Below are 27,966 nucleotides of genomic sequence, written 5' to 3'. Positions count from 1 at the left end.
TTTCCATTATAAATATAATTTTTATGTTTGTTGCTCACATAATTTTACACACTTTTTTACAGTGTGCTGAAATTATACATAGGCTGAAAAAGAATTGACCAATTTATTCCTAGTTGACATTGACAAAATTAATTGTAACTGAAGAATTTTTCGAGTTAAAAGATACAAGGAGAAAAGATATAACAATGATTTTTTACATAAGTATATATATATATATGTGTGTGTGTGTGTGTATATTAGCACATTTAATATATTATATGTTACTCATGAACGGAAACGCTCACAATGGCGATACGCGGGGGCGGCATCACAATTCTAAACAAGGTTTCGTTCCTATATATATCACCTTTCACAAATCCTGCGATGCGATGTGCATCGTTACTAATTTCAAGCGAAATATTGGACGACAAGTAGTGTATATAATCCTCGATAATTCGCAACGTCTCGATCGAGCCCGCGATTATCGCGATTACGCCTACAGGTACTTCGATTCAAGATGATAACAATCATATACAAAATAATGCAACATAGCTTCCGCATTTTCGCGGATGTTAACATGTTTATGATAGCCGACGACGGAATCATTTTGTAGAAATAATTGGTCTATCACTTATTCACAATATTCGAAAAACTGTTAGTTAATTACCACATCAATGAATTACTATGTTTTCTTTTCAAAGATAACACGAGTATCTTTTCTCTAAAGGCTTCACGATCGGAACTTTGCGCGATGCTTTATCGGGAAGACACTCAGTATATAATTATTATTATTAATAAAATCGCGTTAAAGCGTTGAAATCTGAAGGGAATGCAGTACGATCGTCTGCTCTCATTTTGACATTGTCGGTATTGTCAAAACTTGCTACTCCATTCCTTAATTCTCATTTAGTGACGTTTAGTGTAACATTTTTATATTAGTCACAAAAAAGTCCTCGTATTATATGCAAATGTTAATAATTTTAAAACATTACGAATAAAAACGGTTACACTTGTTACTACTGGAAAAAAATTATTGATGAATAAATATCTAAATACTACATTTTTTGTTTTCTTGTGAAAGAGGATTTTTGTATATCATATTTTTCTGATATAAAAAAATCAAAGATATAAGAATTCTTGTAGATCAATTTTTGTAAAAACTTGGCAACAAGCATTACAGAAGCGTAATGATTTAGCATTTTTGCAAAATGCATTATTAATCAATTTGTGGAATAATTACAATCTTTTTCAATTTCTTGCGTCTAAGCGATTTTACTTGATCCGACGTGCACCAAAGAGACGGAAGCGAAATCGATTTGCATTACAATGGAGTATATCAAAATCAGAAATAATATTTATTGTAAAACCGATTGAGCATGCTTCTGTACGGAGTCTTGTCAAGGAGAAGTTAATGTAATTATTGCATTTCAACATTTATTTATCATCAAGTGCGCAAGTTCAGCATTTTCGTTTCAGTCTCGTCACCGGAATCAGATAAAGACGGGGGAACATTGAGTCTAGCAATTTTTCAAATTGCACTTCAATTCCTTCTTGGTTGTATCTATATAGAGTATTAATTGTGCGATGTATATATTGGCATCTATAAATAAATTGTATCTCTATACTATACGCCGCTCATATTCATTCAAGAATTAACAAATACATATATGAAAGTACAGTATGCATAAACTTGTACATGTTTAAAATTGAGGACTTTGGCACCGTAGGAAATTACATTTGAATTTCGCGAAAGTTACTCTCTGAAAGTGGAGAAACTATATTCGGAAAGAAATTCTGATTAAATATGGACAAGTCAAAAATTTCGATTGAAATTATCAGATTTTTATTTAAATTAATTAGAAATTTGTTTTAATTAGTCAAAAATCTTGTTGGTTTAAATTGAATTCTGATAGCTTCAACCGGATACTAATTTTGTACAAATTCGCATTTGTGGGTGCCAATAGATCTCTTAAGATGCTAAAATCATTTATTTTCTGCTGAAAAAGAATTCGTAAACCGGTTCACGCAATTTTTTTCCCCGCGCCAAAGCCTCGATTGATTATATTTATGTTAGACACAGCACAAGAGAATATCAACTTCGTTATGAGGGCTACTACTATAACATTCAGCGATAGTCGATTTATCGACGAAGCTACTGACTGCAACAGGGAGAGAATGGCGTACTAATTTTATTATCGTTGCACTCAGTCAGCGACGTTAGTTAATTATTTATTTTCCCTTAAAACGCTTCGCTATTACTGCTACTATTGTAAAAAATTGTGGACGTATAGCTGCCTTCCTTCCCGTATAGAATACGATATTGACGCACTTCCAACAAAGTTAATATCTTCCTCTGACTTACCGTCTACTTAACTTACTGCCTGAATTCAGTAATCGCTGTCAACGAGCTACGCTGCGTGTCGCAATTCGACACCTGACATAAATAACGACATAAACACTTACACATTATTACTATTGTTATTATCTCATCATTACCATTATTATTTGTTATTTCAAAGTAGTAATGTGACCACTATGTAAACGCGTGGAATACTTAGCTTAAGTCGAGTCGCGGGCGACTCCTGAGTTTTGGCACAAATATTCTTTTCGCTCATTCTGTGAGATTGATCTGAGCCGCTTTTGAACTTTTGATTTTGCTTTTTGTTCTTTCAGACAAGTTTGATTATTATTTAGTAATTTCACACTTCGGGAAGAAGAAGGAGTACACAGTCAGGGAGTATAAAGTTTCGCAAAAATGTAACTAACGCACACATTTTGTCAAAGAAGAATAAAAATAAAATTAATAAATAGAAAAAAAAGCAGAAAATTATAAAAATACATTTTTTGTGAAACAAGTACTGATCAATCAATAAAATAAAAATCACGTGTCTGTCGCAATCAAGAAGATGCAAAAAAAAAAAAAATAACAGAAAATCTAAAATATCGATAGCACAAAGAAGAAGAAAAATTAACGATACTTGTTGCAAACAAAATATAAATATAGAAATTTAGCAATAAAAAACTAGCAATAAATAAATAGTAAAAGATTCAAGATCGCAAAGTAAATGCCGATGCAATTTTCTACATGTAAATCAGAGATACAAGTTCCAAGACTGCTCTTTGCGAACATAAAAATCGATGGCGCGGACGTGGTCACGCGTAATTGGCACTCTTTCAGCGAGGAGGAAGACACGCCTTGGCGGGAGGGGTTTTTTTTTGCTAACGGCGCGTAAACGAACGGTTAAAGCTATTTGAAAACTTCCGGGGACGCGCGAGGAGTTTTACATGCTGATACGGGGCGAAGGAACGCGAGTTAACCGCGCGCGGCCAGGGTCCAACTAGTTCGTAACAGTTTGTGCGCTCAAGTTGCTGATAGAATAATGTCTATCGTTTAGCGGAACGTAGTAAAAGGATATCACACACTCATACACACGTACGCGTATCTCAGTCGCTCGCTTATTACTTTAATATTCCCGTACGTAAAAGCTGCAAACCGCGACTGCAGCCGTTAACGGGTAGCTTCCGCCGCAGGCCTTTTCTTCCTTTGGCGAAGCGCAGTCGTCCAAATCCGTGTGCACAGGACTGCGAATGCTGCTGCCGATACGCGAATCGACTTTCTAGGATTTAATCTTACCGAGGAAATCTCCGAATTCATTTCCCTACGACTACTCGACGATATCTCGATAAACCTCCCTCGGCAAATCCTCCCGTGGAATGAAGATTAATCTATTCGACTGGTATTCGGTCTCGGAGAAATGATTATTTCATTAGTTAAATTGAATTAAATCAGTTCTAATTGATTTACTAAATTAAATTAACATCTCTAATTTATAAGAAGACAATTGATTAATGTAGCTTCATGAAGTAAAAATCACTCTTATCTGACAATCAAGAAAAACATAAAAAGAAAAATAAAATATCACTTTGAGCATTTCGAGAAAAATGTTAATGTAAAATATATTATCAACTAACAATTTGTAATAAACAGAAATTGTTGGTAGAAAATCTAAAATTATTGAGAACATAAAAAGGCAAATCTTATATACAATGAAATTTTCTCTCAAAATCAATACGTACGTGCTTGTGATTTATTTTTAGAGAAATAGGTTAGATACCAAGAAAGAAATGCTGGCAATAATAATTAATACGTTTAAATAAAAAACGCTTAAGTTGCCTAAAAATTCGAGTTGCCTAAAAATTCGATAACCAAAAGTGAAATGCTCTTAACTGAAGAGCTCCTGTGCACGCAGATTTACAGCTATGAAGAACGCCTACTTTTTCTCTCTCTCTCCCTTCTTCTCTCTCTGCCCCGCTTCTCAACACGTGTAATTTGAACTTCTTCGGAAAAATATATAAAACATCTCGTTATCAAAATAAAATATAAATCGGCTATAACGTTGTCGCGCGCGCATTCGTGACGACGTTCGCGACGCGGACGTTCGCATTTGGCAACATACGTAGGAAACATTGATCGCTTTCTTTCTCCTTCCTTCCCGCGCGACTGCCGCAACTTTCTTCTTTTCTCATAGCGATAGTTACTGATATTGCCGCTCTTTCTTATCACAAATGTGCGCGCGCGCGCGCGCCACGAGCTCGTTTCCCCGCGCTCGGGGAAATGAATTTAAGGGCGTGCGCGCGCATAAATTGCGTCTAAAACAATAAATGCCGTCCGGAAACGTTTGGCCGAGTCTCTTTTACTACGTCGTCAGCTAATTTTGATCCTAATTTAACTTTCACGATGACCATATCGATAATTCGTATTACGTTGATGTAATCCCAACTAAATTATATTGCCGCCAAATTTATGCTGCTAATGAATATTTGATTCGATTAAAAATGCGGTAAAAATCGTTTTAAATTAAATTAATTATCCTCCTTAGTGGAATTCAATCAATTCCACCATTATTTTCCTAATTCTATTTCTAAAAGGAAATATAATCTAATTAAATTACGGTCAGAGTTAACTGACGCTGGCCACATTTATCACATGTAATTCACATGTAATTCGCACGTAAATCGCCAGAACGCATATGGCTGAATCAAAGATCTCATTTTACCTTGATAAAAACCTTCTGATTTACTTCGCGGTCGAAGGAAGAGCGTCGGGTGCAATCTGAGAACAGTCGACAAAATATATCTGTCAAGTGTACAACAATAACATTATTATTCCGGCTCGGTGAAATTTGTTTCTCGTAACGTCGTTCGTTCCGATCGATTCGTGAAGGGCGACGAGCTCATTCGTCGCACCCGTCGAACCGATCAGAATTTATTTCCATGGGTCGTCGCACGGGGTGCGGGCCTCGTTGCGAGACCAGACGAAGTGCTATAGAGAGATTCATCTGTGACAGGCCTCGTGTGGCTGGATGTCGGGTGGCTGGATGGTTTGATAAGGAAGCTGGGTGTCTCTGAAGTGCGATCTGACGAGCAGGCCCAGACCGAGCAGCACGACAGGAAGACCGAGCAGGGCGCAGATCAGCTCGCCCGTCACCCCTGGCGACCAGGAGATGGAGGAACCTGTTTCAACATTTTCCTCAGAACTTCGGCTACTGTAGTCGAATTACCGATCGATCGATCAAGAACATAGTGAGATTTGTGAGAAATTAACGCGCGACGCTAGGAAATATAAATTCGCGGCAGAGTGTAAAAATTAGTGGAAACTCTTTGAAATGGAGAATTCAAAGAGGATGCCTGATTTAGAATCTTCGTATAAGCGAATAAATTTAAGCAAATTAATTTAATTTAAATATTGGAACAAATTTATTTCTGCTAAATAACTAATTTTCAGAAATTTTATTCGCAACTTTGGAAAATAAATTTTCATCAATTTTATCTGATTCATTTATTTTTCTATAGTGTTAAATTCTGCTTTTGTGTTTATTATCTGCTTTAATATTTATGTCACGCATATGGCAAATTATTGCAAAATTAAAGCTGAAGGTACGTTTCATGCTCCACATATTTACCCCCGTGTAAACTGACGTCCATTCTGTAAATACTCCACCAGATACCAGACAGAGGGAGCGACACGGTCGCGGTGGCCACGCTGAACACCGCACTTTCGCACAACGACAGGAAGTTGAGGATCGAGATCGAGAAGACAATGTACGCGAACAAAAAGGTCCATCCGTGGCTGGAAACGTTCGCGCATGGTTTGCCGCTTTTAAAGTGGCACATCAATCCGCGCTCGACGGTGCGATAAAGTTCCACGGGTGACAAATCCTGAAACGTCATGATTTCTTTAAGGGGTAATATTAAACAAATTTTTATTTGTATTTATATATTTTTTGAGTCGCTAATAATGAATTTTAAGACAGAATTTGGAAATTAAAAAATTTTTTACAAAAAAAAGAAACAAACAATTTTTAATAAATTATGTATTATAAAATAATATTTAATATTTGCTTAAATTTATAAATTCATAATTCCATTAACTTAAAAATCATACTCTTTGTCTAATCATTTTAATTTGTTTACCTATCAAAAGTATATTAATCAATCGATTAAAATATCATTAAAAATAATATTTCCAATTCTTAAAAATATAAATGATATTAATATGCGCATTTATAGTTAAATATTAAAAAAATATTGAGTAAAAGATCTGATGGAACGTCTACGTTTATTTTTTCTTCTAAGAGTTCTAAAGCATTTAAAATTCCGAATTAAAATCTACGATGAAAAATTTAACGAAAATGCACTAAATCAATCTTTTAAAAGAGAAATTTTTTTTTCAGTATAAATTTTATTGCAACCTTCGATACCTCAAGTTCATAATTTATAATCGAAAATTTCTGCTGCTAAAGCTTTTGGGTTGAGAAAAATTTTTCGAAGATATACTTGTCGTCGATAAGAGTAGATAAACGATATGTCTCTTTTTACACCACTCACCCTGCCGATACCAGGCAAAGTGTCGAGCCAGCAGAGCGCCAGAATGGCGAAGAAAGCGATGACATGTATATAAAAAAGGGTTTGCATCACCGGTGGCTTGGGGTAGGTTTTCGGCTTTATCGTGGGATCCGGATCGGTCACGTGCAGCAATCGGCCACCTTCCTCTTCGGATCCACGACGACGAATATCGCGAGAGGACACCAAACGGGACACCGTGTATAAGAAGGAGCTGTGCTGCGTCGTCAACATCTGGCACATGTTCTGTTGCTGGAAACGAGAGATCACAAACGTCACTCGCTTCAACGAAATCGATTGAAGACGTAAACGAAAATCTGACAGTGGAAAAAGCAATCCATCAAACGTAAAAATGACTCGTTTACAAATACTGGAAGAAAAGACACGTTTCTAGATCTAGTGATATTTCTATTGCTATAATGATATTAATATTAAGCCAAAAGAATAAATTTGGCAGTTCTTTTCATAAAGTACATAATTAATGAGCGAATGAAAAATCTTAAAACATTTATCTTCTTTTTCTATTTAATTCAAATTTCTCTTTCGCTAATGAAGGTCAAAATTATAAATTCTCTTTCGAGGTTGATTTTAATAAAAATTACGCCAATATATCATCGAAGAGCTCGCGGGTTGCACGAAATGAACCGCGATTTGCACGAAAATATCGATGATAAATTACCCCAGTGGTGTAATGACGTTCGAGCATGGTGAAGAACATGGCGAAAGCGGCGAGAGCACCCACGTATACGAATGTCCAAATCACCCGGACACCCCAAGTTCCTCTCATGGTGGTAGTATGCGAAGAAACCTCCCTTCCTCGACAACGGAACTCGTCGCAGAGACCGTAATCGACGCTTATGAACAAACCCACTATTATAGTCGTGCTCGAGAATATTCGCTGTAGACTCATCACTGAAAGCATTTGAAGGAGCGGCACACCATAAATCTGCCTGCAATATCTAAGGAAAAGATTATACGCCCAGAACAATAACAAGAAAAATATTCCCTGAAAGGTTTTAATCTATCCGTGTCCGTAAAAATAAATTTAAAAAATAGCTTTCAATTTACGGGGAAATCTTTGTGCATCTTTAAAGCGCGAAATTATCCAATTTAATAAATTCTTAAATTATCCTTCATTTTTCTGCATAAATATCTTTTATTTTTATTTTGTGAGTTATGTATCTAAATATGAAATATAAAAATTGTATGTAAATTTATTTTGAATTTTACATTTGTTCGCTTGCGTTGTTTCAAATTTCCATCGTAATTATACGAGGGCGAAGATATTTTTCTCATTATGATGAGAAAAGTTGATAATGTTCAACACGACACGCAATATTCAATTCTAAGACACTCACTTTTCCGACAAAAGAAGAAGTAGTAGACGAGGGAGAAGACGAGGGTGATACCCTTTATCGGATCCTGCAAATGGCACAGCACCCTACTACGATCAAGGGACAGGGTGATCAGGATTCCTGAGAGGGCGTACAGAGTGCTTATTTTGATCAGACCACAGCGGGGTATCTTGATCCGCATGCTGTTCGGAATTAAGGGTGGCGGCGGCGACACCCTGTCCACGGCGAAGTACACCAACCCCAAGATGAAGGCGGAGCACAGGGCAGTGAAAAGGAGTCCTGCGGGAATCACGAGGGCGTACATGCGATTATTAAATTAAGCGAAATCGCGATAATGTCGGTATATTAGTTGAAGTAATTATTAATGAGAGAATCTAATTGGAGTAGCGTTTAATTTTGGCCCCATTTTGCTCAAATAGATATTTTTATTCTCATTCTCTTTATTCAGTCAATATTATTAAAAAACTAATCAACTATTAATAGATCCAAGAAGAAAATATGAAAACACAATTAAGTGTGATTTCTGAGCGTGATCTCACTTTTTTTTACAGCTTTTTTAATCTAAATATATATACAAATCGCAAATTTTTCTTTTTAAAAACTAGATCGCACTGGATTATTACAGAGCGCCTCGCGTAACTCGATTGCCTCTTTCGCGCGTGACTACACAGGCTGGCGCGAGCTGTAATTTTGGAGATGACGGGAGAGTCCGCGAGAGAGAGTCGCATACACGCCGCGCACATCTTGCGGCATATGGCGAACGTTCTCGAGAGATATAAATAAATTGTTTGCAGAAATCCCGAGAAATTGATCCTTGAGACGTCTAATCCTGAAATCCCGGAATTATACGAGAGCCGCGGCGGTCGGACTGCTGCGGTGCAGCGTTGTACATTAATTTAGATATCACGTGCACCTCCGCTGATGCGATCCGTATAACGTCTGGCATCGTGCATGTGTGCGTACGTGCGTGTATGTGCAAGCCACATACCTGTATAAGCGCTGGAGACAGCGGCGACGCTCTCGAGATAAAGCGGATAGCTGATAACGAGGACGGTAACTGATACCGCGACGGACACGAGGGTGGCCAGGAAACGGAGCCTCTGCCAGTTTTCGCGATCGGTATCGAACAGCTTATCGCCGCCCGCTTGATAAGCGACATATGGCGACTCCTCGGTGTCGGTGTACTCCTCGATCTCGACGTCGCTGCCGGTGCAGCGGAGCTCCTCCTGCTCCTCGTCGTCCATCATCGTCGACACGCAGCTCGTTAGGCTCGCCAGCTTGACGGCTTTCTCGTTACTCTATCGAAACAAGAACGCCCGGCTCCTTCATCCCGCATCGTAGTCTCGCATAACACTCGCTATGTATCTAGGCTACCAAATATATTGGTGTATACTCGCACGTATAGTTTTTCATCTTTTATACATCTTTTTATTTGTAATTGTTTTCGCATCGTTCATTACGCGAATGCAAATATAGAAACCACTGGCAAATTTTTAGACGCTATACTGTATCAATATGTAAAAATAACGCTATACTGTATCAATATGTAAAAATAACAAAACAATTTTCCACAGATCAATTTTTTCAGAGATTAGTCAAATTTCAGTGTGTGCATTGAGCTGAATAAAGTTTCTAAATGTAAAGAGAGATTTTTCAATATTTTTCTCTAAATTTAGAATAAATCTAGTAATTTCACTTACTAAACGTAAACGTCTCAGAATATCGTGAATTAGACGGTCGTATTTAAGTTCAGCTGTATTCATGATATTTGAATGCGAAATCCTGCCTAGTCCGAAATATATGGCGAGAACTATTGAAAACGGATGTACGATATATATATACGTGAGTACTGAAAGGATTAATTCTCACAGTTTCAGAAGAAGTAGTACAATGTGCTTGATATAAAATAAGAATAAATGTATGTAAATTAATTTTGTATTTATGAAATTATTTAACAATTACGGGAAATATTTAAAATAAGTAAATAGATATATTTATATTTGAAATATTTCCTATAATTACTTTAAACAATATTTGCCTAGATACATTGTTAAAAATAAATTGTTCAGAAACAGTTTCATTTATAAATTAATACTATATTTATATTAATATTCCTTGGTTTTGCTCGCTTCAGATAATTCACGTCAGAATTCTATTTGAAAATTTATGTGCTATTTATGCTTGTATGTTGGTACATAGGTATTTTACATATACATTTTAATACATATTTTAAATATGAATATATATATTTTTGATTCTTTAAGTATCCTTCAACACATAGAATCATAAGCAGAATCCTAAATTCCGACACGAATCATATAAAGTGAGCACAAAGTGAAACTTCCGTCCCGCTGGAATTAATTTCTAGCTACAAACCGGGACCACTGCGTTTCGCGAACCTCGCCCTTTTCGCAGGTACAAAGCGGTCTAGATGCGTACAAGTGTGGAATGAACGAAATTGCAAATTAGATTGCATGCTGATTGCAATCGTGCGTAAGCAAGCCGTGAGGCTCAAAGAATGAGAGCATCAAGTTCTTTGTGAAATTATAATCGCATCGTGAAAAAGAAATATTTGTATAAAAATGTAAATAAATATCTATTTTCAATAAATTGTTATGAATATCTACTAAAATTCTTACTTTTTTGACCGATATTTCTCCTAAAACTTATTTTAAATTTATAATTCATGCAGAAGTCAGTTCTATTTAGAATTTTATACCGCTTGTAATATAAACAAAGTAAAAGTTTAAAGAATCAGAATATGTATATAGATGAAATGTATATTAAAATATTTGTATATATTATAAAATATATAGCACATAAAATTATAGACAAAATTCTATTCTAAAATCTAATGTAAACTATAAATTGATTAAAAAAAATAGATTTAATAAACAATTAAAATATATTTTGGCTCAGTGTAAACAATAAAAAATTTAAGAGGCGTGAAATTTAATTTAAATATTCAAAATTTTTATTAAGATTCCAATGACCAAAATTATTTTATATTATATGTATACGTATGCATTATTTATTTATTAAAATTAACAATAAAATATTAACATATTCGACATCAATGCTACTTAAAATAAATAATTAGAAATAAAATATTAATTAATTATAAAAGGCAAATTTTCAAGAATATTGATCTAACATATGCCAGTATAATGTCAATGATGCCAATAAACAAATAATATAATTTGAAACAGATAAATAAATTAATTCGACCTTGTGCTATTTATATTCAATCTTATCTCACGTATTTAAAAATAATCAATAAAAAAAATCTAAGAATTCTTATAATAATACAAAAAAAAATTTACTTTTTTCCAAAGAAAAATTTCTCTGATATGTACAGATCTTCAATTACACTGATACTTTTAGAAGGAAAGAAAAAAGAACGCAAGACAAAGAGCGCAAACCGTAGCAGGAAAAGCGCAACGTAAACAAAGCTATGACTGTCGGAAGAGACGTAAGGTCTATCTACCAGCATTCCTCGGTAATCAGAGTCAAATAGCCATCGTTGTTTATATACGTCTAATTATCGAATCACTTAACAAGAAACGGAAAACTTAATCAAACGAAAGTACGTAAATTAGTAATTATTGTAATTCGGCGCTTACACCCCGAATTATCAGACTCACCCTTGGACGGGAACCTAACCTGACACCGCCCACCCTTGGGGAGAAGCGTCTGACCCGGGTGTCCCCTATGAATCGTGATATCTCTGGCGCGAGATGCGTTCGCGATATACGGCCGACGGCGACGGCGACGGTGACGATTGCAGTGGCGGCGACGGTGATGACGATGACGCGTGACGCGCGTTAATCGCGAGTGTGGCGTCGCGCGATAAGGCAAGCGAAACAGAGAAACCGCGACTTCATCCCATCGTGGGTGACGGCGAGAGGTGCCTCTTCGTGTCCGCCACCAACCTGCCTCGCCAGGACCGTATCCGGCGACTCGATAAGCGAGAACCGTCTACGTGCAAACTCTATTATTAACAATACGAACGGGATGGAAACGAGAGGAAACGAGCGTTCTGTTACTGGATAAAATCCTTCGCTATCGTTTATTGTAAAGATATTGTAAAGATATTGTGCCATGAGAAAAAATTAAATTTGTCTTGAGCGTCTTGATTTTTAAGATTGACAAATTTAAATTCGTACATGTATAACGGGAAGTTTAAATCTTGGAATAAATAATTGCAAGAGGTTTATTTTGAAATTAGGAAATTAGGATCTGGAAGAATTCCTCTTGTATGTTGATATGTGTGTAGAATAATAACAATAATGAAATAATATTGATTCAATCGAAGAAATTTACTTAAAATTTTTGAAATATGTATAGTTTTAAAAAATTAAAAGATACGAATTTTTTTGCAAATAATAAAGATTGAGCGATGAAAAAAAAAATAAAGCGGTATGATTTCGATACGATGGTGCCTTTTGCAATGTGTACGGTATTGATTTTGCGCATGAGCGTAAAGTATGCGCGACGCAAGTCACGCTTTCTGCGCGCCGCTCGGGATTAATTCCAAAAATTCTGAATTATTCGTCGTGGAATATTGAGAGTAACGTGGGATGTCAGATACAGAGTACATTACATCATTTCCCCTAATCCCATTCTAATGGATGTCGCGCGGGCAAGCATTAATCATCATTATCCGTAACAGAACACAATGAACCTAGAAATGAACTGAAAATTGTGGATTTCAACGAAAGATCGCAGTTAATTAAATCTTTTTTTCTTTGATAGACAGGTTTTTTTAAAAATGGAAAGCTGTTTCAGGTAAAAGTCAGAAATGCGACGAAATAAAGCTCAATTATTTGACCTTTTCTCCAAAATTTCATACTTTAGTGGAATATGATTTCAACCTCAATAAAGGAATTATGGACTAATTTAATATTAAGTTCATTTAATTGTATCTATTTGCAAGATGAATTTCGAAACTGAAATTAACACATTAATCATTAATAAGCAAAAGTTTCAATGATTTCAAGCTATTAAATTAGATGGAGGAATTTTAACTATTTCTGCTCCAGGCAATCGTAGCTACGATTTTGGAACGCCAAATAGTATTTACTCGATTTTAAGTTTTATTAATTTGATAAATATGTTTTTTCCTAAAATTTCGAAATTTTACTGAAAAATTATACAACTATAAATATTATAAATATTATACAACTATAAATATTAAATATCTTTAGCTTTTTCCATTAAATTTAGCTTTTTCAATATAAAATAAATATATTCATTATAAAATAAATTCCATATAAATTTAACTAAAATTTTCTTTATGTGATACACTTGGGAATTAGACATACAAAAGTTTTTTTATTTAAACAAAATGATTTCTAACTGCTCATGTTTTTCAATAAAAGAGTTAACACAAAATATACAATAAATAAATTTAACATTTTTAAATAAATGTTAAAATGTTTCTCGCGTTATTTGCCTTCTTTTATTTTGATTTGATATTTAGAAGTCATGTCTTTTAATTTTTGCAATGGTTGAAGCAATTAAATATATCGAAGTAAATCATGCTTCAAATTTATAATAAAATAAATTTTATTAAAGTATCAATAAAATATTAATAAAATTATTTAAATTATGACTGAGTCTTTTTTAATTTCCATTTTTTAAAAAGGTATATAGAGGTATATAGAGGTATAAAAAAGTATATAAAGTCGATTACCCGCATCTCAAAGTTTATTGTTGCCTCTTTTCCGCGATTGATTCTCTCATTGCGTTAACTTGGTGAATGGCTGTCATCACAAAGGCTGTCATTTCAACTTGTTTCAGTGTATCAAAAGGTTAATAGTGTAGTTAATCGTATTATATTAATTTCTTCCCTTTATTAGTCCCTTCCGTTTAAAAAAAATATATAGCGCGTGCGTCGCGCGTTTGTATTATCTACTAATGGAAAAATGGCCTTTAAAATAATCATAAAAGTTAATAGAATCAATAGAATTAAATCTAAAATTCAAAAGTACAATAAAGGTCACTAGACAGATGTTAATTTTCACCAAGCGTTGTCCATCACGCTTTTTGCATTTAAAAGACCTTTACACGTAACAAGCGGTATTTTATGCGTAGGCAAGGTACGGACGATTGATACAAATGCAAAATTGAATTTGACTAACTGGCTGAGTTAGCGAATTTCGTTAGGTTTTGAAAACTCGTTAGGAAATGTCCGTTAGGAAATTGCGGCGAGATCGGAGTCGAGTGATCGCGGGAGCTGTGTATACAGTCGTCTGACTTGGAAACGGAAAGGCAGGGATCTGCACGGAATAGACGTTCCGCGTTCAAATCACGTATCGCGTGCAAATACTCGACTTCTGATTTTCGGTCACGACCGGCATTCTCCCTCACGTCTGCGAGGCGTCATGTTTGTTAATCGCGGAAGGGAACTCGGCGGTATTAGATTTGCGTCTCTGCTTGCTGTTACAAGAGAGATTTGAATGTTTTGAACAAAATGAGACTTGCAGAGTTCTTTGAAAAAAACTCTACCTACGATCTGGATAAAGAAGTTCTCTGATCATTGCCTATATAAACAATTTTTACATTCACTCAAATTTCAAGTACTTATCGATGTACTTTTCATTAGCAACATAATAAAAAAAAAGAAATAATAAAAAATAAAACTGTTACTTCCGCATATGTGTATGTGTCTCGCTCTTTTTTATCGCATTAAAAGCTCTGGTCAAACTCTTTAAAACTTATTGATTAACACTGCGTGCATCTCACTGGATTTAATTTTTGTGCGAAAAGATCAACGCGGTCGTGCATGAAGTCGTTGATGGAAATAATTAATAGGTACTATATCACACGCGGATTATACAGTTGGTCCATGCCATTGCCATCGCGACGACAATTACACCAGAATGTATTCTATACGCCGACGAGATTACTGTTTCCACATTGGAATGAAAACCGGACTTAATCAATCCTATATTGTATCGTATCGATCTCATTACGAAACGTGGACGAATCGCGACGCCGGGATTTCAACTACAAATCCCTGTCTCATCCGACCGAGTCAAGTTTTCCGCGGAATTCGCGATATTCTTCTTCATACTTCCCTATCCTTTTTCAGGTGTTAAGTAATCTGCAATTTCGTTTTTTTTTTCGCACGCGATGTACTCGATATGAGACTCGACGAGAAAAACAAGTCGAACGTAAAAGAAACGAAAAGTGCAAAGTTAATCGGATTCATGCGAAAGTTTGTGAAAGCAAAAGCCTGCTTCACGGTATAACTGACGTTATAATGTTATTAAATCTAATTATCTACTAATGTTAAATCTAACTATTATCCCATTTCCCGGTATAATATTTTGCGCGTATTTCCGGATTTAGTAACTCTAATGATCCGCGTATTGACGTAAGTAAATTACGTAACATCAATAATTCTTTATCAAACACGCCTACGTCGTTATCTCAAGTTGATATATATTTTTTTTCGTTCTCTAAATTGTTACAATAACGAAAGAACGTAATAAAAACACGGTAAATTCTATTTCTAACTTTTGCAAGTACACGCAAAGCTGTGTTACGAAACCTTAATTTTATTGACAGACTCCATAATCATCTTCGAGTAAATTTTTCTTCTCAAAATAGAAAACTTTTCTTGAATTAAATTCCTAATTAGTGCGATTAAATAAAAAAATTTTATTTTATTAATAAATCGTCTTCGTTATCTCTAATTGTACTGTTTACTAGTATTTAATGTGTATTTAAATATTTAAACTAGTATTTAAATTACTAAACATATTTATCTTTAGACGTCTAACATTTTATTATAAACGTATTTCGTTTCTCTTTGATATCCTTTTAATCTTTCCCTTTATTCTTTTTTGTCCTCCATTTTTTTCTGTTAATCTTATTTTTCTCTTTCCATTTTTTTTTCTTTCGTTTTTCTTCTCGTCTTTTATCTTTTTTAGTATTTTCAAATCTTTTCCATCTTGTTTTAGAAACTCTTCCGCTTGCACTCCATTTTTAGTCGTCTTGCATTCTCTTTAAAATATATTATGTTTTCTTCTCCTTCTCTACATACTCTTTCGCATTTCCTTTCCTCATTTTTCTTCAATATTAGCTTTCTTTCATTTTATTTCCATCTAGCATTATTAGACTTTTATTTTTCTTTTTGTCTCTTCCTTTATCTCTAGATTTTTAAAGGCATCTCTCTTTTCTCATTATATTATATTGATTTTTTATAATAATATAATTAATATTCTTATATATCAGTTATATTATAAAACGTCAATACATCATATGTTAATTATAATTAGCAAGATATATTAAAGTTTACATTCTATATTATTAATATAATATATTTTTAATAAAATATAAAATCGAGTAAAAGTATATACTATGTGTTGAACTTGTAATGTGGTTAACGATTGCTAGAAATGTACAAAACAATTTCCGATGCATTTCATTTAAGCATTTCTAGTAGTTCGATCCGCGTTTTTTTCTCGTAAAAAGGTCGAGAGGTGTCTCTTTTATTTCTCAGCAGGATCAAGCCGAAAGAAAGGACGCTTCGATATTGAAGTCGACGAAATGGATCTTCTAATAAAGAGTTAGCGTAACACTCTGTACATTTACCAGTACACCCTCTACCATTTACTCTCCGCCCTTTTTAATTAAAACTCGGCCCCAATCAACTTTCTCGACTTTTGCCCCGCTTAATTCGTCGTATCCGTGGCGTCTTTGTGATCCACTTTGTGGTCTCGCGCGATGTCGTCTGCCGCCGCCATTTAATAGGGATACACTGGACATTATATCGAGGCTGATTGATAGGCTTCCGTTATTTGCCAGCCGGACTTCGATTATCCCACCGACTATCGGCTCAATCAGTCAATTTCCTCGGTTACGAACAATAGTGACACGTAACGAATCACATGTATCTATCATTAGCTATTGTCTTGCATTACACGTGTTTATTATTTCACGTCAGATTCGAATACTCTATATATATATATATATATATATATAAAATGTATAAACAACAACAACAACAACAACAACAACAACAACTATATAGATAATAACCGTATTTTGTATAAAAAAAAATGTGCGTGTACCACACATATATTTTTTTATTTAAAATAAAATAATAAAATAATTAAAAATATTTTTAAACATGGATATTTACAGCATTCTGCAGTTATTTACGTATTTTCTTGAGTTTAATTATACTACTTCGGCTCATTCTGTACTTAACTTGGATGTAGACAGATTTATCCTTCTTTTTAGATTTACGGACATCGTCCCAATTTGCATGATTAAACTTTCGAAGCTCTCGAAATAATAGCTTCGTCGGAGTAATAATTCTTATTTTTGTCATTTCTTTCTCTCTCGCACAGTCTCCCCTCACCAATTCTCTTCTATTCTTTTAATATCGCATTTCTTCTCCATTCAGCACTCCTAAACTCGATTCTCGTAAGACCCGGACTTAAACTGTGCTATTGAAAAATGCATAACGCGCTTGTTATGAACGGAATAAAACCAGCTTTCTTCACAATTCTTCTGTAATCTTAACGGCTACCTCACTTTGGCCTACTTCAATTCCACATAAATTTTAGTGATTCATACATTAATTAGATTTAATTAGATTAAACAAACGAAGATTTAAACAAACATTTTTTTATCAAATTCAATTTTTATTTCTGAATTGAATAAAATAAAATTAATTATCAAAATAGACTTCACTATTTCTGTAATTTTAGTCCATCAACTTTTAGATTTCAATGCGAAAAAATGATAATTTTAAAAATGATAATTTTATTTAATAGGAATGGATCAATCTAAAGATACCGAGAGAATTAATTTATCTATAGATCTAGATATACTTAATGTTAAAAATTGCTAAAAACGATACAGAGATAGGCAAAATTTTATTTTCATCGTTCATCGATCTAGATTCATTTCTCGAAAAGCATCTGCGTCATTTCTACCAGCTTTAAGGGCGGACAACACGCCCTCTTAAACGGCAAACTCATCCTCTCTTTCAACAGTTTACCGATATCCGTTGAAGGCCTGTCAATACTTAATATCAGCAATAAATATATCGATCGTGTTAGGGCTGATTTCTCGCGGTTGGCAAAGCGGAGAGGTCCGCCTTGTGCGTCGCGGCACTGAGCATCGCGACGCGGAGCGTCGCGACGTCGACGGAGCAACCGCGTCACGTGACGACGGAAATCGGCGTGGAACACGGCGCGCGGCATCGTCAGTCAACCTCAGTCGGCGCGCGGCATCCGTGTGAGGCGTATCGCGCACGTTCTGCACTGGAAGGCCGGTTCGATCGGACCGGTCGACGAACCCTCGACACGAACACCCCGCTTAAAATCATTTTACCTCATCGCCGAGGAGGCCGAGGAACCACGTCGGTTTCGCTTTCGTTCTCGAAGGGGCGCGAAGCGAATCGATCATCGATCGAACGAAGTGCGGCTCGCTCCTCTCGGATCGGAGGTGCATCCTCGAAGACAATTGCAGAGTGCACGGCGAATGTTCGTGAGATCCGCGACCAGTGACCTCGTTGGGTTTGCGAGTTTTCCTGAAAGAGAATCCACGTCTCACGAGAGAGGATCAATCGGGTCTGCTCGATCTCTATTGAATGTGAGACTTCGTTGCGAAGACAATGGCTCGAGATTAAACGTAACGTCGATTTCGATCGGTCGGAAATCAGGAAAGAAGGTGGAAAGAAACTCGATTCGGAAAAGTGGAAAAAAACTCTCAAGAAGTCTTCTTGATCCTGCGACCAAGGGATCGCGCGCTTAGGACAATAATCGTCGCACGCTGGCACGCACGTCCGTGACTACGCGCATTAAGGGCATTAAGCGAACACACGCGTGTTGCGAGCATTAAGAGCGAGCCTCGAGAACACTTCGCGAGGAAGGGAACCGAGCACCGATAATCGGGATCGATCTCGCGTCGATTAAATTCAAAATCGGGCCAAAGGGAAACGCCGAAGCGGAGTCGAGTAGCTGCATCGAATTGCACACGAGTTTCACATTGCGCGCGATACGCGTCTCCGAAAAAGCGAATTAAAATTAAACAGGACGACAAAAGGAAAATGGGAAAAGGCTCGGAGAGAAACGCGAAATCCTAGACGTAAGACGCGACGCGCGTTCTTCCATTCGTCTAATGAAAATTGAATCCAAGTTCCGAGATATCGCGATATCGCAAACAATGTAAGTTTCAAACAGAATTCGAACGCATCGGGAAATAAGAAGAAAGTAGAGGAAGGTAGAGGAGGTGTTGAGAAGAGATGAAACGATCCCGAGCGGACGATCGCGCCCGCACGAAGATTTCCGGATATGTGTTGAATGTTATTTAATTTTCTGGAAAAACAGATGGAAACCGAAAGATCCTGAAAACGGCTAATAATCTTGAGAGCCTCGGTGAAAGAATATATCCTCGCTCGAACATGTGGGTTTGCTGTACTCCTCCGCACGCGGTATCTCAAGGTTTTCGACGTGGGTATCTTTCCCACATTTGAGAAAGACTTGTAATAATAACAATACTCGCGGGATAGGAGAGCGAAACTCCGCTTCTTCCCCGGCCACGTCCCGCGGGACTCGCGGATAAGAAAAACGCTAAATGTACGAGTAATAAGCGGAAAGATAAAACTTGATCCCGGTTCAGGGCCACCTGTTCTGGAAAGAAATAATTTCCTTTCCGACGTCGTGTTCGTCAGTCGGAAACTGAGAGGACTTGCTTCGCGGACGATTTCGATCTAAGAGCGACCTCCGATCGACGGCGGTCGTCGAAGTCGAGAATCTGACTAGAATAAGATTAAGCTTAAACGTTACCTTCTCGATGCACGCACTGCACTCAAAATCTCTGAGAGACACTAAGCACGCAACGCTCTCGAACACACGAGAGATAAAGACGACGAGTTTTACGCGCCGTTTTGTATTTCTCGGGGGAGTTGTGTGGATGATCGGTGTGCTGTCCGTACTTGAAAAGGCTCGACGTCCCTCGTGAAAGGCCGATTTGCCACGTGATTATTGTGGGATGTTGTCGAAAAGAATCTGAGGAGGGAGAAAAGAAAGACACAAAGAAAGAGAGAGAGAAAGAGAGAGAGGAGGGCAGAAAAGAAGAGATAAGCCTATAACGATGGAAGACGCGTTAGAATCCAGTATGATGCGAGGTGAGCACTTTTTCGTGTTTTTAATATCGGAATTACGGAGATTACAGAGAACAGTATGAACAGCAAAAAATATAACGTATGTAAAAAATTAAAAAAATATTTCTCAAATATATAACATGCGTAAAAAGATAGAAAGAATAATATGTATGTACAATAAAAAAAAAAAAAATAGGAGATATGTGTGCATATTATACGCGTATGATTTTGCATTTTGGATTTACGGTCCAAGGGAATTTTAATCTATCATTATTTTCATTTCATTTCGAAGCCTATTAAGCTCGGTCGTTAACGTTACGTCGGGCAGTAAGTTTAAATAAGGTTAAAGTCAAAAATTTATTATTGCCGTAAGAAAGGCATCATCATTGACTCTTCCAATGCAAAGTCCGTTACGCAACGATGGCTTTCAATTATTTTTATTCGACGCGAACCGCCAATCCTGACGAGACGTTTGTCACTCTATCGGGGGAAGCGCGCGGGGAAACGCGGTGCTGAATTCCATTAAAGTTTCCATTACTTCAGAACTTACGACGGGAATGAAAATTACGTCTTACCCCGGGGATAAGTAGATAACGGGGGGTAGACAGTCCGCGCGCTTGCATTATAAAGCATTTAATGATCCGATATTGGTGCCCACTTATATCGCAAGAACGCATCGGCTCACAAGTGTCAAAGGGAATTGGAAAATGTTGTAGAAAATGGCATTCAATTAAGGAATAATTAAGAGACTGGGACTGATCGTTCTGTCCCTCGATAATCGATAATGCGAAACTGCCGCGATAATCCCGCGATATTCGCAAATAGCGTCGAGTTTATTCGATCACTCGAACGATGAAGATTTCCTTATTATTTGCATAGATTCTATTCTGTTTCTCGTGCTCCATTATTTTTGCCGTTTTCTATTATTTATAGCTCCTTTGAGTTTTTCCGGGAGAGTTTTTTTTTCCAGGCGAGATCGATAAGATTATTTTTCTTACATACTTTCTTCTTTCTATTGTATATTAAACCGAAGACAAGCGAATCAAGGGAAGAACTAATGGAGGAAAATAGTGCGTCGGAATTGAACATCGAGGCAAAATAAGAACGCGCGAGTTCTTTTATCATCAATTAGTGTACCAGGCTCGCTAATCGCATTCGCGAAGATATACGAAAACCACGAACACGCAGCGACGGACGCCGGCTGTTATAGGCGATTTCGCTCCTGATGATCTTACAAAGAAACAATTTACCCTACGATAACAGCACTATTTATTCTATCTACAATAGCAATCGTGCCTGAAGTTACTTTCCGGCTCGAGAGAGTAAAGACGCAATTTTTTTAAATAGATTAATTAATCCGAGCCCCGATGCCTTACAGTTTGATTTTGCATTAATTTGACTTTACCATCGACTTTATCACCTGTAATAAATCTGTAATAAATCATACATTACAACGTTATAGATATTTGCATTTAAAATTAAAATCTCATTTCTCTCGTCGGAATATCTCATTAGCGTGCGATAAAATGTTCAGTTTAATTCGGTAGACAATTAGTATCTTCACTTCTGAAATTTTTCGGGAATTTATCATCGATTTACCGTACACTACCGTTACTAATCACAAAAATTAACTTAAATACTTAAAAACGCAGTAGTCCAGTAAAATTATGCAGCTATCGATCAATATCGATCTCCTGCTGCTTGTAATTCGATTGTTACACTCTTATTTTCCGGGGGCAACCACGACCTTACTACGGTCTCGCCGCAAAAATTCAATTTCCTGTCGAATTGAAAAAAATCGAGTTTTCGCGCACACAGCGACGCACACACGTGCACGCGGAAAATGAAATATCAGACTATGTTGGCAGGCGAAAGTTTTCGTCGCGGATCGCGGTATGAAATTTCGACGCGGAGGGACGATGACGAGGTGGTCGTGTCGGAAGGGGCCCTTCGCTACGGCGTCGCTAACTTCCGGCTGTCGCGTGTATCGCCGTCATCCCCGGACCTGTCGGCGAGCGTCACTTCTTCGGGAATATCGAGTTGGGGCTTGTCGCGCGAAAACTGATCTCTCGGTCCTGGTCTCTCGGGCCAATTGCAGCTCGACATGCCGGCGTAGTTATACGCCTTGAAACACGTTAAATTGCATTCTGAACTCCGCGACAACCTCCAACGTGGTCGCGTTCAACGTGAAAAAGTTTCGAGCGCGACCAAATTTTGCACGACGAGCGCTATTGTTCGAGCTTCATTAGCGTAGCCATCAATTATTCCCAATCTCGCTCTGGCCCTCGAGGTACGAAACGCGATTTCGGTCTTGTGAAAATTTGTCAAACATTTACGATCGTTCCGGATTTTACACGTACATTTGGCACGTCCTTGCTTGATTACGCGCGATTCGAAATTAATATTAATCGCACGTAATTAATATTAATCGCGAACCAAAACACACCGCGATACGCCTGTTGTCCGGTCGTCGGTCGTCGCGCTGTTTCGCGCTTTCTGTTCGTGGCCTCCTCTTCGGTCGGGCAGATTACATTACCGCTAACCGAATTCCGGTGTGCGAGAGCACACAATTCGGAATGGAGCTCGGGATTGAGTGCGGGACTCCATCTTGGTCATTTTCGCCTTCTACAATTGCCACGTGCTTGCTTGCTTGCTTGCTTGCGCGCGAGTGATTTAACGTCATCGTCGCTACGTTCTCGGGGGTTGTGCCGCTCTCTCGGCTTTTCCCGTCCGACGTATTTGTTCTCGGTAATATTCTCCCTTCGTGCACCTAAATTCATTTAATTCACGCACGGGACCGACACGCGTGGCGCCGTTAACGGTTATATTTATGCACCTGTTTTACGCGCCCCCCGATCGCTGCACGCGCATTATTGATAACCGGCCTCCATGCGAAAATGCAGTTTTAATCACCGCCCCTAATTAAATCAATCCCGGGTTGTTATTATTACTGGCAGACTATAAGATAATAATGCAGGTGGGCTGAAAGTTCTCTCTTCCCAATAATTCGACTCCCGATAAAACCATGGGCTATATCATCGTTACATATATTGCGAACTATCATTGTCATACGTAATATTGTATTTGTTGTTACGTACAATTATTATCGCATATAGGGATTATTATTATTTTTATTATTATTGTCAGATATATAGATTTTATTAAAATTCATTATTGCAAATCTTTCTTCCAAATCTGACGATGCAACGATTGTGTATCACATATAATTATTGCAATATATACGGAAGGCTAAATCTATAATATTTTCATAAACAATCAAGACTTAATTATAAAACACTGCGCAAAGTAGGTCGCATATGCGATACTTTGAAATTGATTATTATCCTTGCGACAGGTTATTTAGTTCCTTACAACAACGATTTAATGTAACGGTGAGCCAGTTAACTTAGTTAACTTTTAATTGGAGAAAATCCAAGATGCATATAATACACTGCATATAATGGCGTTAATTAAGATTTATAAAAAAGGTAACGTAATTATACGCCATCAAATATATTCGTTAGCAAACAAAGTCGACATCAATCCATTGATACATACATATAATTTTGTCGCGCGTCATATCCCAACGGGGATATGTATTTTATTGGCGTGATTGAATCTTGAATGACATAAATCTTAAAAAAAGCCAAAATCAAAGCGATTAAATTAATTCGACGCAAACGTAGGGGAATTCTATGATCTTGTTATGAATATCAGCGGTGCGGAAACGTCACGTTGGCCCTGATAGAACCTCGCGCTTTTGTAAAACAATAATTTCTCATGAATTACGCAATAGCTCGGTGTCAAGTATGCCGTTATAACGCGAGTGTCGATATCGCGTATGTAGTTTTCTCGTTGGAGTATCCAAAACGTGATTTCGTCAGTAGTATAGTCAGGCCCTGATCGGACGAGGCTACGAGCGCGATGGCCATGAGGGTACCTGCTTTCCCAATCGCGCGTTAAACAAAGGTGAATTAAGTGCGATGCGGAAGAAGCAGGAGCACTAAAACCGATGGCGGAAGAAAGCGATGTAAATGGCCTCGGTTCGTGATTCAAATCGAGCTGAAGGAGAACAACACGGTTGTTCGATGCGGCGTATCGGACAAGTGCATCTCGATGTTGGACAAAGACGTCCCAAGTGGAACCAAAAAAATCATATAAAGATCAAGATGAACGTCAAAGTGAATGATATCATTTTGACGTCGTCTTTTTTGTTCTAGTTAGTCTTTTGTCTTTGTCCAACCAATCGAAGTGCACCTGTCCGATAATGAATCACATCGCGAGATCGGTGAATCGGAAACTTTGACGGCATTGTCAGATATCATAGTTTGCAAGTAAAAATGAATTTTCACGACGCAGGCACAATTATCGAAATGTTACTTTCTCCAGCGCGAACTGCATCAAACGTGTAACTTGCGTTTCATTTCGGGGGAGAAAATAAAATACGTTTTCCGAATTTATTTCGATAAAGCGCGGCCATTTTCACTCGATATTTCGCGTCATTTGATACACAGAGATCCCGTAGGTGAGAACTCTCGTATTATAATATAATATTTCAGTTTAAAACAAAAATACCACAGACATAGCATTTTAGTCAAAGAGGGTAAAGAAATCACGCGGAAGGTGATAATGGGTGTAACGATAGATCGGCGATCCTCATGATTTAAATTCGAAACGGCAAATTAATGCTCGAATGCTGTGATATCCCGGTAAAACAAACGGAGAAAGCCACTTGATTGAATAAAGCGAATCACTAATTATTTCGTCGCTTTAACGCGCGCGTCAGCGAAAGTTGACGCCCCATTGGCATTTTCTCGAGTTTACCGTTCGACGATGTGCAAGAGTAACGCCAATTCCGTCGTTATTTTACACCTTTGGCAACGAAAGAAAATCGCGACCTGCCGCAAACGTTAATTAATCGCTTTGTTCGCTCGATTGAATTTCGCATCGAGGATAGAGAGAGAGAGAGAGAAAAGGGAGCTGCGCTCTGCCTCCGAAATAATCAAATGTCATTATCGTCGTCGTGGAGGATGCAACGTGTGCATCGTTGCACATTATGTTAATTGCACAAGAGCTCGCGTTACGCATCCGCCGAGCATAAAGACATTCTCTCTCGTGTGGTAAGTGCCATGCCACCGACGACCGATTTCTCGGCGAATTTCGTTTGTTAAATCCACGTAACGCCTCACAACGGTTCGCATACCGCCGTTACTAAACGGAGTGTAAAACGTTAGCGTTAAGCAACCCAGCGATCGAAAACGGCGATAACGGCTTGAAGCTGGCTCGTTAATCTTCCTTAGAGCGGACAACCTTATCGCGTATCGACTTCCGCGTTTAAAGAATAGTCACGTCTACCCTAAACGAGGGGATGGAAGTGTGCGCGATGGGGATACACACTCGTGCTATTTGACAGCCATCGAGATTCCGCATGCAGATACCAACGTCCGACCGCTGCGTGTTTGCACTCTATGTGTAATTTCAGATCGGAACACCGCAATTAATCCTAGAATACGTAAAGTGTGCCAAACTGCAATATTTACTTCGTCATACGGTAACGCCCCTATATTTAGCCGAGTCCGTCCCTTTAAATGTTGATTATTAGAATTAATACAATTACCATATGTAAACATATGAATTAATAATAAAGCTTATATTTCGGAATAAGCTATTTCATCAAGCTATTTCTGTAAAGAGCCAGTAAATATTTTAGACTTTGCAGACCAAGAGATAACTTCAAGATATTATATTTATATAGATTATATAGATTTAGTGAGACGAAAGACAAACATTTTTATTGATAAAATTTCGAAATAATAATAATAACGCGAAATTTTATTGATTTGCGTTCTAGAATCTCCAAATTGAGTATCCGGATGTTTATTTCAGATTTTGCTTTTCTTTCGCCTAGACTATGGACAGTTGAACTTTCCGAAAGGTCGTGATTCTGGTGATTCTGATTTTTCCTTACTACTTTCTTGCCGGAGAAATTAATTTTCCACGTCCGAGGAATGGCCGCGTTTCACCCTCCGGAGAGGCTCGTTCAATAGAACAGGACAAACACAAATTGAGGCAGGAAGAACACACGTGCTGTGCCATCCTGCGCTACATTATCGCGCCGGATGGCACCCTCGTCGGACCCGTACATATCGGCAAACAAGTAAACAGAGCATGCCGGCGTAATAATTCCCTTATCGCCGATCGTCGCATAATCGTTCTCGCGTGACTCGTTCGAATCGCTTAATCCAATTCCCTCGAAACCCTCGTACGCATGCGACCCTTCCGTTCCGGGTAAATTTTTCTCCACCACGAAGCGTTTCATTACAATATGACATAATGCATAATGAAGAGAAGATGAACGATCAGCGTCCCAAAACTCGTGCTCGTTCGAAAGGAGAAACACAAACAGCGATACGTAAAGTTGATTACGCGAGTAAGTCAAAATTAACGTTACGCAAAATTAATCTCCGCGCTTCATTAAGGTTAATTAAGCTTTAAGTTATCGACATTATTTATCATTCAGTATCGATTTTTTTTTATTTTTAATTTTTTTTTTTATTTCCATGACTTAAACTACGTGTGTTTATTCTTCAAATAATTTTTGTTTAATAAAATTAAAGTTTTATATCGCACATAATAAACTGATGATGAAAATATCACAAAAATTGTTATGTAGGTTCAATCAACAGGTTATCCTGTTAATTTACATTATTTTCTGAAAAATATGACACTGATGGATAATACTTCGATCCCGTTCCTGTCAACTAAATACAAAATTACGGAAGGCACGAATGACATTATTCACACGCATCAATTTCTAATGAGTCTCGTCGCGCAATTTTCGAAACGCACGATACGATTGCAAATGGGATCATGATCCGACCTTTCGTGTCAATTAATTAACTAATTATTATGTGGAGATGGAGACTTTAATTAGCATTATACAATACCGCAATCAAGTGTGCGTAAAACAATATGTGCGACATGTAATACACGTAATATACACCGCCCAACAAATTATCGTAAAACCGATGACGCTCGACGCATCATAAAAACATGCCTCAGTCCTGCATCGTGTTGCATTTTACCGTTAATTTATTTATCGTCATAAAAAAATATTTTTTCGATGCAAGCATTTATTGGCATTTATTGGCGTTCACCATCAAATTTCCATTATAAAAATGCTCCCTACAGCGCAGTAAATTGCGTTTATATTTGTTACATCGGTTGATGTCTATTTCATCGATTTGAGTACTTGGCTTTATTTATCTGAAAACTATTTCTGTATTGTTTGTTCAGTTTTTAACAATTCCCTTGGTAAAAAATAAAGACTTGTAATAAAATAGAGACTACATTCACGGAATTTACATTAATTACATTTGTTGTACAAACTGGATTGTAATCTCAACTATCCGGTGATATTTAATTTACAGCTGCGTGAATTATTTCTTTCTTTTAAAAATGGATTCTTTTTGTGACGTAAAATTTATAAAAATTTCATAGAATCGATATCGACTCTAGAAATTTACGGATCGCGATGAATATTTATGGCATTAACGTCACTGATGGTTAAAAAAAAAAAAAAGAAAAACACGTCACTGA

General features: G+C 37.2%; 2 protein-coding genes and 1 long non-coding RNA gene across 4 annotated transcripts in view; 2 read left to right on the top strand and 1 right to left on the bottom strand.

The window, feature by feature from the left end:
• Positions 1-89: 89 nt before the first annotated feature.
• Positions 90-9,484, bottom strand: LOC105430766 (uncharacterized). The gene is made up of 6 exons (XM_089073219.1): positions 9,226-9,484; positions 8,241-8,516; positions 7,562-7,794; positions 6,868-7,134; positions 5,943-6,198; positions 90-5,493 (listed from the first exon to the last, which is right to left on the bottom strand). The coding sequence occupies exons 1-6, from the start codon at positions 9,482-9,484 to the stop codon at positions 5,315-5,317; spliced, it is 1,470 nt and encodes a 489-aa protein (XP_088929345.1). The 3' UTR covers positions 90-5,314.
• LOC148937393 (uncharacterized) lies at positions 6,108-9,635 on the top strand. Its single transcript, XR_016138446.1, has 2 exons — positions 6,108-6,224; positions 8,843-9,635. It is a non-coding gene; the product is annotated as an uncharacterized LOC148937393 (long non-coding RNA).
• An 8,827-nt stretch (positions 9,636-18,462) lies between these two features.
• The window catches only part of LOC105430765 (adenylate cyclase type 5), a 106,276-nt gene continuing 96,772 nt past the window's right edge, over positions 18,463-27,966 (top strand). For both annotated transcript variants that reach the window (XM_089073181.1, XM_089073180.1), the window contains exon 1: positions 18,463-20,391. The gene's annotated coding sequence lies outside the window, so the exon portion shown is untranslated. The remainder of the gene's footprint in view (positions 20,392-27,966) is intronic.

Source organism: Pogonomyrmex barbatus, unplaced genomic scaffold (assembly GCF_055798465.1).
Source record: "Pogonomyrmex barbatus isolate J1 unplaced genomic scaffold, ASM5579846v1 scaffold14, whole genome shotgun sequence".
Taxonomy (NCBI): domain Eukaryota; kingdom Metazoa; phylum Arthropoda; class Insecta; order Hymenoptera; family Formicidae; genus Pogonomyrmex; species Pogonomyrmex barbatus.
The sequence above is the reverse complement of the archived record's forward strand: the minus strand, read 5'-3'. Positions and strand labels throughout refer to the sequence as shown.

Bases quoted from the DNA above. Each gene is read 5' to 3' on its own strand.
- LOC105430766 (XM_089073219.1), bottom strand. From the start codon at position 9,484: ATGATGGACGACGAGGAGCAGGAGGAGCTCCGCTGCACCGGCAGCGAC. The intron at 7,795-8,240 runs GTGAGTGTCTTA...AAATGCTTTCAG, and splicing joins CTTCTTCTTTTGTCGGAAAA to TGATGAGTCTACAGCGAATA. The intron at 7,135-7,561 runs GTAATTTATCAT...TCTCGTTTCCAG, and splicing joins AACGTCATTACACCACTGGG to CAACAGAACATGTGCCAGAT.